The 14,652-nt window shown below is 39.3% G+C and overlaps 2 protein-coding genes across 3 annotated transcripts in view; one reads left to right on the top strand and one right to left on the bottom strand.

The window, feature by feature from the left end:
• The window catches only part of LOC118538224 (sperm-associated acrosin inhibitor-like), a 119,028-nt gene that overhangs the window by 28,311 nt on the left and 76,065 nt on the right, over positions 1-14,652 (top strand). The gene's annotated exons all lie outside the window — the stretch shown is intronic.
• On the bottom strand, positions 7,157-11,640 carry SPINK9 (serine peptidase inhibitor Kazal type 9). Its single transcript, XM_036096094.2, has 4 exons — positions 11,497-11,640; positions 10,525-10,553; positions 8,398-8,525; positions 7,157-7,331 (listed from the first exon to the last, which is right to left on the bottom strand). The coding sequence occupies exons 1-4, from the start codon at positions 11,549-11,551 to the stop codon at positions 7,286-7,288; spliced, it is 258 nt and encodes an 85-aa protein (XP_035951987.1). The 5' UTR covers positions 11,552-11,640; the 3' UTR covers positions 7,157-7,285.

Genomic DNA, 14,652 nt, shown 5'->3' with positions numbered 1-14,652 from the left:
TTAATAAATCTTGAGTTTATTCTGTGTTATTATTATGTGCCATACCATGAATATTCTAAGCACATATTATCCATGAACTCATAATCCCTGCAAAAATTCTACTAAGTGGGTAAATAGAATCCTAACATAACTAATGAGGAAGGGGAGATGAGCCAGAGAAATTCAAAACTTGCCCAAGTTCAAACAGGTATCCAGTGGAGGAGCCAGGAAATCTTACTGTTGCCCAACATAAGAAATAAATAAAAGAAGTGTCTCTGAATTGAAGAAGGAGTAGGGGGTTCTGACTTGTTGTGCCTGCTTTCAAGCTGCTCAGGCAACACCAAGAACTTCCTAGCCTTCCTTAGAATAACATTTAAAGAACACTGGTCTTCGTGAGTGGTTCTTAAATGCTACTACTTGGTTCAGATGAGACTTTTGGGAAAAAATAAGAACCATTTAGTAATAAAAATAGTATATGATTACAACTATCATTTCATGTTATAAAGTAATTATGAAAGTAGATTAGGGGTGCCTGGGTGGCTTAGTCAGTTGGGCATCTGACTCTTGATTTCCGCTCAGGTCTTGATCTCAGGGATATGGTATCATGCCCTACATTGGGCTCCCTCCTCAGCAGGGAGTCTGCTTGAGATTCTATCTTTCTCTCCCTCTGCCCCTCCCCCTGCCATGCACACGCTCTCTATCTCTCAAATAAATAAATTAAAAAAGAAAGTAGATTTTAATTTTTATTAAAGTTTTTATATAAAAAATGGCAACCCTATATTAGTCTCCCAATGGTTACTTTTTTTTAAGGCTGCTGTGTATGCTGGTTATTTCAAGAGATTAGGGAGGAAAGAAAAAAAAGACAAAAGAAGAAATTAAATATTATTGTGGCATAACATTAAGAAAAATGGAACACAAAATTGCATTTATGATATTACTGCCAACGTGGAAACTGTATTCATGGTGTATGGATAAAATGATGAGAAGTTTCCTGAAAATCGTGGGTGATTTTTTTGTTTTGGATTTTTTTTAAAAGATTTTATTTATTTATTTGACAGAGAGAGACACAGTGAGAGAGAGAGCACAAGCAGGGGGAGTGGGAGAGGGAGAAGCAGGCTTCCTGCTGAGCAGGGAGCCCGATGAGGGGCTCCATCCCAGGACCCTGAGATCATGACCTGAACTGAAGGCAGACGCTTAACGACTGAGCCACCCAGGCGCCCCTTGTTTTGGATTTCTATTGTGTGTGTTTTTTACTTTATTTTGCAATAAATAATTATGTTAAAACGAAATTTAATTGATCTGTGATATCCAGAAATCTCTGAATCGCTGGTTCAATATTTGACGTCCCTTTTTTTTTACAGTGGTTTCTGTCACAAGATGCGCTTGATTCTGTGCTTTGTTCTTCATGGGAGGTTTCAATGAGAAAGTGGAACTTTTCCGGCCAGTTGAGTGACATAATGCCCTACCCCACCCTGGATCCCTCCCTCTATGATCTGGGCCCCTATATGGGCTAGTTTCCCTCTCTGTGTAGCACTATTTCAGGAGAAGAATAAGTGTCTGTCCTTGAGAAAAACAATGTCAAAGAGGCCTCTAGATCTTGGAGAAGAGAATGCCGTAAAGGCAAACATATTGATGCTTTTCACTTAGCAAATCTCAACTTCACAGCCAATTTATACCAGAGAACATCGACTCCTTCTCTCCTTATCCATCTACTTATCTATCCTCTATTTTGTCATATGTCACATATACAAGAGAGTCTGTATTATACACATGTACAATTTAAATGCCAATAGCAACACAAATGCTCCCCTATCTTCCTCTCCTCCGGCAAAGACCCTCATGCAGCCCCAGGCTAGAAACATATCTCCAGCTGTGAGGAATTAACTTTGTTATTCTGTTCTCTGCCCTTTGCTAAATAACACTGTTTTCTCTTGTTATTCGCAGGCAATGTAGAATTTAGTGTGGGACTCTTAATGCCATTAGGATGTTGAATACATGACTTTGAATACATTCAACCTAAGTTTGTTCTCATTTTTTTTCCCCTGACAGTTTAAAAATTACGTATATATGTCAGGCTGCCTACTGTATGTCAGGCAGTGGAGAAACAAATCAATATCCATTTTAGACAAAAAGATAAATAGGATCCAATCCTCTGTTCTCAGGGGACTCCAAACCAGAAGACACATATTTTTTTCTTTTTCTTTCCTTCTTTCTTTTTTTTTTTTTTTTAACCAAAAACGAGAATAACTTAAAAAACTTCCCAAAGTCCCCAGTGGGAGTATATTTTCATTGCAGTCAAACCACTCTGCTGCCTTCTGTGGCTGTGTCAGTGATGGTCTGCTCTAACAGGAGGTCCATAGTGTTCTCTCAGGAGCCGGTCAGGCAGGGGTCAGGCAGGGGTGGCCTTGTGCTAGGGTGGAACTGGGGAGAAGACAATGAAAAGCCAGAGCCTCCCCGTTGCGCTTAGGGGACAAAGTTAGGATGACCACAGATTTTTGTTGTTACTGTTTTCGAAATCATTCATTCACTGTTTGCTAATTATGTGCCAAGCACAGTATTATGTATTGTATTACAGGTTGATTCACACCAGTCCATAAGGAACTGTTGTTGTCCCCACTTTAAAATGCAGGAACTGAAACTCAGGTTCAACCAGTAACTCAACGTTACTCAGAAGTTGCAAATCTAGATTTAATCCCAGGGCTCTCTATTCCCAAAGCCCCATATCCTTTTTTTTTTTTTAATTTCCTTAAGGTTTTTTTCTTTCTCTTTTTGAAATTTTAAAAAATTGAGATATAATTCACATATAACATTATATTAGTTTTAGATATTAAACATAAAGATTCGATAATCGTATATATTGCCACACGATCACCATCTTAACTATTATATTACAGAGGCTTCACAAATAATTTCACCTGACATGGAGGACGCGGCAATATCTAAAGGGTGTGGCAGCAAACAGATGGTGGTTCAGGCAATCCATGGGCCCCATAGATAAACAAGAAAGAACTGGAGCCCTGATAGGCAGCCCAAACAGAGACAGGACGACCAGGGATGCGACTGGCACAACAGATGTCTGCCAATATTTTGGGGTGCCTGCCACTAGGCTCCAGGTAGAGTGGAGAAGAGAAGAGCAGCAAAGAGCACAAGCTAGAAGTGCAAGACCAGAGGGCTGGGCTGCTGGACAGGTTACAGATAGGGCCTCAGGCTGGGGAAGCTGCCTTGGTCAGAACAGGGGTCTTGGGCTTATGGAATGAAATTCAGGAACAATGGGGCAGAAGAAGAATGAAACCCAGAAGCCAGGCTTACTCTTTGATGAGTCAGTCATACAGGGCTGGGCTGCTCCTGGCCTTCGTTGTTTTAGCCACAGAGCCTGTTTTTGAGCATTAAATGACTCACATCCCAGGAAATCAGCGCCCAGGAGTCTGGCAAGTGGAACGATTGGGTAGTTTCCTGAGCTCCCCAGAGGCATCTTTCACAACCTCAGTAGTTCTTTTCCAGCAGCTTTTCAGCAGGCACTCATAAAAGGCTTAACTTCAATTGACTTCAGTTCAGAGTTCCTTTTCTTAAGAAATTCGGAAAAGTTTTCAGGATGTGTCCCTGCAGATAGGTTTTGCTAAGGAATGTTTTTGTAGCTCTGGCTTCCACTTCCTTGATCTGTACTATCACTGTCAATTAAAATTCCGAAGTCAGTGCTTCAGCTTCCCTTTGTTCTCCCAGAGAGGCAGGAGTTACCTGTTCCAGAAGGACTGGTTTATTGGCTGGAGTAGTGCCTGCTTTGCTGAACGATGAGGAAGAACTAATTAAAAATGAAACAGAATGAGGTTCCTTAGAATGTGAGTAGGCTTCAGTTCTAGCAACAGATTTTAGCAAATGGATTTAATTGTTTTTCTTTTCTTTTATTTGTGCATCTTTAAAATTTTATGTCAATTTCCTTTTCATGTTACAAATGACAAGGATTTGCAAGGTGGTGTTGCAAGAGATGACTGTAGAGGATAGGAATGCAATGGGGAGTTTTAGGCTGTAGGTGAGCAAGGTGACTACCATTTAAGTCATTCCCCCACAATCTCTGGAAAAGCAGCCATTGCTCTCTCTTATTTGTATATCTGTGGATTCTTTTTATGGGAACTTGAAGATGCATTCCAGAGTTTGGGTTGGTGTAGAATGCAAACAGATGTCATATAGTCTTGTGCCACAGTTGGATCAGGAGGTGACATCTGACTTCAGGGTTATCTGGGATAAGACACCATGTTCCTTGCTTACTTGTTGATAGAAGTCAAATTCAATTCATCTTAATTTAATTCAGTTAGTTTATTACGCATTCATCAAATACCTGCAGCATGCCAGCTATGATCTCACAGTATAGCAAAAGAAACAGATGCTAACAAATTAATGAGAATATACTATGATGCTTGATAATCTGGGAGGATTACATGAATGAATGAATACATAGGAGACGCTCATTAGAGAATACATAGGAGCTTTTTAGAGAAGAGAGCATTAGGGATGAATCTTTTTAATGAGCGGAAATTGGTGAGATGGAGAAGTGGGAAAGAAAATTGGAGGAAGAGGGACCAGCATGTGCACAACTGCAAAGTGCCTGGAGGGTTCTGAGAGTGGTGACCAGTCCATTTATAATGTAGAATGGAGAGAGATGAGGCTGGAGAGAGAGGTGGCCAGCACTGATGGACTTACAGGCAGTGAGACTCACTAAAGTGATTTTAGCAGGGAGGTGACAAGATAAGATCTATGTTTGAGAATTATCACTCTGGAGACAGTTGGAAATGGATTGTGGGCAATGGATAGTAGGGAGGCTTGGGAGGAAGAGTGGCTGAAAAACACGAACTGGCCAATAACTGTCTGTGCTGGTTTGTTATGTTGCAGTCTCCTGCTGTTCTCTTTGCTTGGAATGATGCTTCTCGCCTCTCAATCCCATGGCTACTGCCTCCTCCTTCCACCCATCTCCACTGCTTCCTCCATTTTCCTTTGCCTGACTTCTACCCATCATTTGGTTTTTGCTTATAAGTCAACTCAGGAGGGCCTCGGGAGGTCTTTCCTGATTGCCCTAGTTAGTCTAATTTATATATATATTTGATTGATATTTTGTTAATATCATTCTTCCTATGTAACCTTAAAGCTTCATGAAGGAAGGATAAATTGTTATATTTGTGTGCGCATTGATATATTTCTAGCATCTAGCAAAGAGTGGATATTTAATATTTGGTGAAAAGACAAATGAAGTCTAAGTCAGTATTTTCCATTTATTTAAAAAGTTTCTTTGGGGCGCCTGGGTGGCTCAGTCGTTAAGCGTCTGCCTTCGGCTCAGGTCATGATCCCAGGGTCCTGGGATCAAGCCCTGCATGGGGCTCCCTGCTCCGCAGGAAGTCTTCTTCTCCCTCTCCCACTCCCCCTGCTTGTGTTCCCTCTTTTGCTGTGTCTCTCTCTGTCAAATAAATAAATAAAATCTTAGAAAAAAAAATAAAAAGTTTCTTTGAAGAGTGCTTTTAAGTAGTCCTAGTGATGGTCTCGCATCATTCAGGAAACAACAGCAACAACAAAAAGTGAAAGAGAAAACAAAAGAAAATAAACCACCCCAGAGAACACCACTCTACTTGAATTCTTTGGAAATTAGCATAGGTCATTTTGTGGTCAGTCTTGGTGTCTGAATCTCTAATGGATTTGTGGACAAAAACACAGCTCAAAAGGACTTGACTCTATTTTCTCTTTCTCTCTCTTTGCAGAGAATATATAGTTAGATTTTCATATATTAAATGCATGCATAATGTGCTGCTATAATCCAATTGAAATGTTGCTTAATTTTGATTCAATGTTAATAAACATTTGCATAATATCAGTTCTGTGCAAGATGCTATACTAAGCATGGCAAATTCTTCCGTAGAATATAAGCTCCAAGAGGGCAAGATCAAGTCTATTCTATTTACCATTGTATGCTCCAAAGCCTATCACAGATATTGACACAAAGTAGGCATTAAAAGATATATGTTAATTGCAGAGGTGCACAAATGGATTAAAAAGATGTGCAAGGTATCCTCTCTGTTCTTTGGAACAGACAATATGATCTTGGAACATATAATAATATGTTTTTTGAAACATATAATGTAATGAATAGTGAGATCAGATAAGTTTCAGGTCCTAGATCTGAGATCAAACTTTAGGGGGATAAGTCAATCAGAGAAAGACAATTATCATATGGTTTCACTCATATGTAGAATATAAGAAATAACGCAGAAGATCATAGAGGAAGGGAGGGAAAACTGAATGAGAAGAAATCAGAGGGGGAGATAAATCATGAGAGACTCTTGACTCTGGGGAACAAACTGAGGGTTGCAGAAAGGGAGGTGGGTGGGGAGATGGGGTAACCGGGTGATGGGCATTAAGGAGGGCACATGATGAGATGAGCACTGGGTGTTATACGCGACTAATGAATCAATGAACACTACATCAAAAACTAATGATGTACTATATGTTGGCTAATTGAATTTAGATTTAAAAAAAAACTTTAGGGGGGAAAAAAACTCATGAAAGATGTCAACTAATTCATGGGAATTTACACAGCTTTACTGGGCACGTTGACCAGCCACATTTTACAAACACGTATTCTGGTAGAAAATAAAGAGCCGTCTAGGGCAGCTTTCGTGTCTTAAATGTATGAAACATCTAGCAAAACAGTATTTCCTGATTCTTGTACTTGGAGGCTCCCGTTTTTTTCTGTTCATGTTTCAGGAATACACAAGAACTAAGTTATGCACAGGGGGTGTTTTCCTAGCCTGGGCAAGAAGAAGGCATCAGAGGGGCACCTGGGTGGTTCAGTTGTTAAGCGTCTGCCTTCGGCTCAGGTCATGATCCCAGATCCTGGGATCGAGCCCCGCATTGGGCTCCCTGCTTGGCAAGAAGCCTGTTTCTCCCTCTTCCATTCCCCCTGCTTGTGTTCCTGCTCTTCCTATCCCTCTGTCAAATAAATAAATAAAATCTTTTTAAAAAATTCAAAAATAAAAGAAAAAGGCATCAGATTCAGGTCCTTTGATATTCTGGGTCCAGCTACTGGTCTTAGTTGACCCTTTTCTCCCAGGATGTGGCCCTAAGGTGGTCCATTAGACGTCACCCAAAAGTGAAACATCTGGAGGGTTCAACTCCTAAATAAAAAGAGTCAGACATGTTTATTTCATGTAGGTCTACTTTATTCTACAAGGAAATCCAGACATAATGGTGACAAGATTAGGCAATGCGGCATAGGTTATATGGGAGAAGAAGTGTGTTTCGTGTGAACTGGAATCACAAGATAGATTCAACACTTTCCAAAATGTACAAATTTAAGTTTGTTGTCAGTTTTTCTGTGGAGAGAAAATAGCAACAAATGAAAATTGCTGAGGCCATAGGCATTTTATTAGCATCCAGAACTAATTAGCATTCACTAATGAATCCCCAAGTCCATCCACTCATTGATGTTTTTAAAAGGAAGGAGTGACTGGGGGCGCCTGGGTCACTCAGTCTGTTAAGCATCTGCCTTCTGGTCAGGTCATGATCTCAGGGTCCTAGGATCAAGCCCCGTGTCTGGCTCCATGCTCAGTGGGGAGTCTGCTTGTCCCTTTCCCTCTGTGCCCCCACCCCCTGCTCCCGCTCTCTCTCTCTCAAATAAATAAAATCTTCTAAAAAAAAGTAATTTTTTTCTGATAAAAAGACAAACCAGAATGATATGCCATCTATATTAGGTGTTTGTTTTCATTCATGTAAGTATTGAAAATACTTAAAAGGATCTATATGTTTCTATACATTCTGGTATATCATGCACAATCTTATATTTTTCGAGCTGGTACTAATATATCTTTCAGATGATTACTTTGTAACTTTAAGCTATTTTTGGCTATTTGATTTTCAAATTTAATTTTTATTAGAGCTTTAATACATAAATCATACTCTGAAACAGAGAAATTTCTTTAGGATTTTTAGATATTATCCCCTTTTGTGCCAATAATTAGGGGGCTCTAACACATCTAAACTTAATTATTAAAACTGAACAATAGATATGGTTCATTCTGACAGACGACTGGCCTGGCATGCCTAGGAGGAGAGATGTTCCTTGTCCCTTGAAATAATGAAGCACACACTGTGGGATGACTTGAGTTTTTTGTAGAGGGAATTCAAACAATAGATTAGTAGGTGGACGCTGAACTAGATGACCCTCAAATTTCCTTCCAACTTACAGATTCTAGGGTTCTTTGATTTACTCTTACTGCCAGAACACCCACAGATCCAAAGACACTAGGGACCCCAAATTCTATGTATTCATCATATTTACATATTCATTGTGCCCTAAACCACTTCTTCTAATTGAGGTATATTTGTCATAACACCTAATTACACCTTAAATATAGAAAAGAAAAATATTTCAATACTTACTGAACTTCAAAACAGAAGAAGCAATCATTGGGGTAAGTTTTGCCATCGGATCCACAAATTGGTGCATATACTGCATGACAGAATCCCTCTTTTCCTGGTGGTGACTTTTTATATTTACTGCAATCAACCTGGAAATACATATTAAAAGCCTTCAACCAAATTTTTATTCCCAGGACTTAGGATTTCCCAAGCAAGTTTAGAGGGCTCTCAAATCATTTGTTTCTTATTCTAATTGTTCTCATCCAACCCCTTCGCAATAGATCAAGTATAAAGATTTCTTGCATCAGATATAAAATCATGAGTGATAAACTTCTTTATGGTAGCTTGTAACCAAATAATTTACCTAAAAATTAAGAATTTAAATTTAAAAACACACATGGCAGATTCACAGATGTAATCATTCCCCCGATGTTAGTTTTCTACACATCCTGCTATTTCTCTCTTTCCCTTAAAAAGTTGTATCTGAATGCAAGTATGAGATGTATTATAGGGATACTTCCTCTAATTTTAAGAACTAGCACATCATTAGCAACTTTTACCATTAATTATTGGTCACAAAGCACGTGTTATACACTTCATCAGCGCATAGACAGACACATGTATTTTACTATTGTAGTTGAGAACCAACCACTGTTGTAAATGCCAGGAGCAAAGCCAATGTGAAGCCCCCTGCAGGAGCAGGTATGCAGTCACCAAGACAGAGTTTTCTGGGGTTTTCACTTATGGGCAAATTGAAGAGTGTGGACAGTAAAAGTCAAATACATCAGATTTCAAATCCTGACTACATGACCCTGGGACCATCATTTTACTTCTCTAAGCTTTGGTTTCCTTACCTGCAAAGTAAGGGCGACAATAACTACATTGTAAGGTTAAAGTAAAAATATATATAATCAAGAAGATACGTGTAAAATGCTTAGCACTTAATGACATGGAAAATACTGAAAAAATACTACAGTTTTATCCCTTGGCTTTACGTTCAGGACTACACAAACTCGAGCTCTATACAGAAGACTTTACATTCCCAGTTTTTCTGACTCAGAGTTCTACATGTGATGTCTTACTAATTGTTGAATATCTCCACTTGGGTAGCCTGAAATATACCCAAACTTCAGGTTAAATTCATCTTCCCCTTCAGCTATGTTCCATTAATTAACCCATTCATTCCTTTGGTTGCCATATGCCATGTACCTTCTAAGTTTTAGGGCTGAGCTGACGGCTGGCAACACAAAGATTAGCAAGCATGATAAAATGGCAGAAGGAGCTCAGAAGCTAGTGGAGTCTAGTGGAGAATGGGAATGATGGTGCCGCTTGATGAGTATATGTCAGCATGATTTCACTTCTTGCCTGCTCAAACCCCAGTGTTGGGACTTACGTCATATGCGCAGTTTGACCAGAAACTACCAAGGCTTCATATTCATTAACCTTTTTCATTCTCAAGCAGCTACTAAATCATGAAGGATGGCTTGGACTCAGGACTGTCTGACTCCAAAATGTACACTCTTCATCCTCTTATTCTCTTTAATACGTAAAACGAAAGACTCAAAAGAAGTGAAAGGAGCTGCCTCGGCCCTGCAGGCATACAGCTAAAAAGCCATTGAGCTTGGGCTCCTGGTTTAAAGTTTTTACTACCACACCTAGATTTTCTCAACAATAGTTACTGCTTAATATGAGTCATAAAGGGAAGGTTAAATTAAAATCTTCATTCCCTAAGATAAAGAACAAAGATGTATGTGACCCATTTAACAATGATAAGAATCATGACTTGTCCTTCTTGAGCTTTGCTAGGTGCCAGGTACTGTGCTCTACTCTCCTCAAACACTGAGGTTTTAACCCTCGCAATAAGCTTATGAGGCAAGTATTGTTGCCCATGGCCATACGATCAAGGAGCTGGAATTCAAACCCAGGACTTTATAACTCGGATGCTAGGTATCTAACCACTTTGTTCTACTACGTCCATTTCAGAAAGGTCTCTTAATAGTTTTTTTAAATAAAATCAGTTTTGATATTTAAAAAAATCGTCAAACATGTAGCAATTTAATTAATGTACAGTAGCAAATATGTCCTTGTTGATACCGGCTTTAAAATTACATAGAAGTGGGACTTTTATATCAAGATGGATGTACTGACCTGTTGAGGGTGTGGAGCACATTCTACATCTGTGAGAAAAACAAAGACAAGAGAAACCAAATTAAACTCTGGAAGAACCTAAGCTTGTTAAAAAAAAAAAAAAAGGTCTTTCATTTATGTTTCAGCTCTCAGCCTATCAAAAATATAAGACTCTCTTCAGAACTGTGTATCAATATAATAGCAAAGGTTGAAGCTCAACATAAATTTTTTTTTTCTTTTTTGGATGGGATGAGAGCATAGCCAAAAGCATGGAGAAGCTACTATAATAATGAGTTTTGTTCTTTCCTACCTCATAGTCAGAGTTTAGGAAATATTGAAAACAAGAAGTGGTTTTATATCTAGTGAATGTCTGCTATTGTGTAGTAGGAATAGATGGCAGAAGCTGGACCAGCAGTTGAAAATTCTTAGGAAGCAGATTTCAACTCAATGCAAAAATAATAATAGCTCATGCTGCCAAACAATGGATGGGACATTTTTAAAAAAAATTTAAATTCAATTAGTCAACATATAGTACATCATTCGTTTAAGATGTAGTGTTCAGTGATTCATCAGTTGCATATAACACCCAGTGCTCGTCGTATCACGTGCCCTCCTTAATGCCCATCACCCAGTTATCCCATCCCCCTACCCACCTCCCCTTCTGCTACCCTCAGTTGATGGGACAGTTTTATAAAGAAATGAGGTCCCCATAAATGGAGATATCAAGTCAAAGCAGAGTCTGGATGTACACTTACCAAAGAAGTTATACAAAATGTTTATGTGGATAAGAATTTGGCCTTAGCTGACCATTTAGGTCAACTCAGCCCCAAAGATGGTATCATTTAGCGATTTATTGGTAGAGACAAGAAAAATGCATTTCAAAAAGCTTCCCTTATTATCTACATGCTGTGTATATCCCAGAATGCTGTAAGCAAAAGATGACATGAGCTGTTGGTATCAGGATAGGGGTGGTGTTATGAGGGAGATACTTACTGAAGATGGTCATAAGTGCCAGAGCCAAGAGCAGGGCACAAGCTGTTGCTTTCATGCTGCTGAAGTGGCCAAGCGTGGTCAGATGGTGGCAAAACAAGTGACTTTCTGGTGTCTGCTCTGCCCACTTGGGTCCTGCCTTATATATTGTCAAGAGTTCCTGCCTCAATTATGAAATAGCTATTTCCAGAAACAGAATCATGGGAAGAGGTCAGAAACATTCGCTAGTGTGGGAATTCTTTTATTGTGAAATCAAATAGTTGCCCATGATATTTTAATAGATAATAGAACCCAATAAAGCTGTTGTTATTTCCTTATTTCTTTACATACTTGAGAGTTTGAGTGCTTTCACATCTGTTATACCATTGGATCTTCATAACAAATCTATTGGATAGTTATTACCATTTTCTTTGTGTTACAGATGAGAAAATGAAGTGACAGAGAAGTTAAGTAATTTCAACCAGGTTTATTACATATTCGTCTTTGTACTACTTCCGGGAACACTCATCAGCATGGCAGCTTTCTAAGTTCGGACACTTTCCCAGTTTCCCCTCTTTCCTCTGACACCAAGTAGGAAATGTTGCCAGATGAGACTCCAGACTGGGTATAGAGAAAAAGTATCAACACCCAAGTCTTTTTTAGGGGGGGAGAAGGGCAGAGGGACAAGGAGAGAGAGAATCTCAAGCAGGCTCCACACCCAGCATGGAGCCCGTCGTGGGGCTTAATCCCATGACCCCAAGATCATGACCTGCGCCGAAATCAAGAGTCGGATGCTTAACAGGCTGAGCCACCCAGGTGCCTCAACACCCAAGTCTTGATTCAGCAGAAACAAGCAATGATTGATGCTCTTTAGCAGGGGGGATAATTTTCCCAAGAATCTAAATTTGAGGAGATGGAACAGTGGGTGGAGCTGGTGAGCAGTCACACCTCATTTACCTGCCAGATCTCTGGTGGAAGCTTCTTTATCAAGGGCACTTGGAAGAAGGAACTACTCAAGGGCAATAATAAAGAGCTATGTGACCATCTGAGCCAGTAGTGGATTTGTTGACTGCAGTGGCTGGACTGTCCCTAAAGCTTTGGCCATGATTCTCTAGTCCTGAAAACACAGCCTGATGATTCAAGAATGAGATGTTGACTTTGCCCTGGGCCATGGTTACATATGAGGCCAGTGACATCTTACACTAATACAATCATTTTTAACAGACAAGGTCACCAATCATTTGGCCATGGTTTAAATAGGTTTAATTGTGCTCTATCAAACCATGTTTCATTTGAAATCTCTGATAAAGACTACAAGGACACCTATTTTGGAATGTGCCAATTTTCAATACAATGACTCTATGAGAAGACCTTTTGAAAGCAGCTCTTGCAGTTTGGAAGACACTGTATATACCACTAGTGGAAGTAGTTGGAAGACACTGTATATACCACTAGTGGAAGTAGTTGGAAGACACTGTATATACCACTAGTGGAAGTAGTGCCAAAGACTGAGACACTGAAACTCACAACTGTTTCCCTTCAAAAGGATAAAGACAGCTGGAACCTGTGCTGGTCTGGGGGGCGGGCATCATTATATTACTGAGAGTGGAAACTCTAAGCGTCTTGCAGAGCTGAATTCATTGCCAGCTTCACCATTCCCTACATGACTTGGTGTAAGTTATTGAACTCTTAGTAGCCTTGGTTTCTTAATGTTCATTTAATCATTCAGTAAATATTAATGAGCATTTACTCTTAGAAACTATATTACAACTTGGGCATACCATGAATAATGAGAAAATTTGCCACTGTCTTCATTATAGCTTGACAAGGACTTTGTTCTTGACCGAACTGTAGTTAGGCTGCTCTGAGTCCTTTTCTTGATTCGGCCTTAACCTTGCTCCCCACCTCCCATCCATCTCTTGTCTTTGGCCTGCCCCTTTCAGTCTTGGCATAGAATCCTGATAAGTCATCTCCCTACCATTGATATCTGATCACTCTTGATATCTGATCAAGTTCTTCATTCCCCACTTTTAATATATAAGTCCTTGGCCAGCCTTTAGCAAGAATCTTCCTATTCTTGGTAACTCTCATTAATAATTTTCCATCTCCTGACCCCCTCAACTTGCTCCTTGGCTAAAAATCCCCACTTGTTTTATGCAGACTTGAGCCCAATCTCTCTCTCCTATTGCAATAGGAGCTTTCAAGATTATACCTTGAGTGACACCTTCCTTACCATTTTAACAAGTGTCAAATACTTTAACAAGCTTACAAAATAAAGTTAATGGCACAATCATCATAAGCTTGTTGTAAGTTTCAAATGAGATTGTATTTGTAAAGTTCTTGTCCAGGGTCTGGAACATAGTAAGCTCTTAACAAATTTTGGTATTTGATGATAATGATCATGATAGTGAAGACAATGACAGTGACTGTGGTCTGAAGAAAAGACTCAGAAAGCACTTAAGAAGTATCTTAAAATAAGCAAATGGTGTATCTTTGTGGCCATATTGGAAATAATACATACTGGCATGTGATCACAAAAGGAACTTTATGATGATCAGTAATGTTTGATAATGACTAGAGGTAATGAGAATCTTATCCTTTTAAGTGTCTCATTGGAGGTCAAATGAATACTTCTCAGGGACTCTGCAGAGGTGATTCCTTTATTGAATGGCCTCTATCCACATTTTTAAACTTTTCTTTTTTAACAGCAAAATACTTTGTTTAATGACAATAGCAATATCAGTAATAATATTTACTGAGCACTAATTATGCGTTAGGTAGTTTTGGAATTGTTACATGGCTATTAACTTATTTAAATTTTAAAACTATGTTAGATAAATACTATTACTATCAATGACTTTACAAATAAAGGAAGAGAGGCACAAAGAAAATAGAGAAGTTGTCCAAGATCACAAGAGAGCATAGTGGAACTGGAAAATGTTGTATAGAAGCATAATACACTAAACAGACAACAGAGGTTCTCCATTACTTGAAGGACTGTGGCAGCTTGGCTTCCTTGTCCCCATCTTCCCATAATGGCCCTTGAGTCACACTCATGGAGTCCCTAGGGGTCCACAGGATAATTTGAAGATCTCTAGTCTAGGAGAGAAGTTCCCAAATTCCACCCTCAGACAGCGACTCCAGCAGGTGGGTCCATAGGGGTTCAGTGAGGAAAGTACT

This window comes from Halichoerus grypus, chromosome 2, assembly GCF_964656455.1.
Source record: "Halichoerus grypus chromosome 2, mHalGry1.hap1.1, whole genome shotgun sequence".
NCBI lineage: Eukaryota > Metazoa > Chordata > Mammalia > Carnivora > Phocidae > Halichoerus > Halichoerus grypus.
The sequence above is the reverse complement of the archived record's forward strand: the minus strand, read 5'-3'. Positions and strand labels throughout refer to the sequence as shown.

What these genes read in the sequence shown, in the direction of transcription:
- SPINK9 (XM_036096094.2), bottom strand. Translation starts at nt 11,551, where the DNA reads ATGAAAGCAACAGCTTGTGCCCTGCTCTTGGCTCTGGCACTTATGACC. An exon ending in GGCACTTATGACCATCTTCA is followed by an intron (nt 10,554 to 11,496) that starts GTAAGTATCTCC and finishes TTTTTCTCACAG; the next exon opens with ATGTAGAATGTGCTCCACAC. An exon ending in TTCTTCTGTTTTGAAGTTCA is followed by an intron (nt 7,332 to 8,397) that starts GTAAGTATTGAA and finishes TTCTCTCCACAG; the next exon opens with AAAAACTGACAACAAACTTA.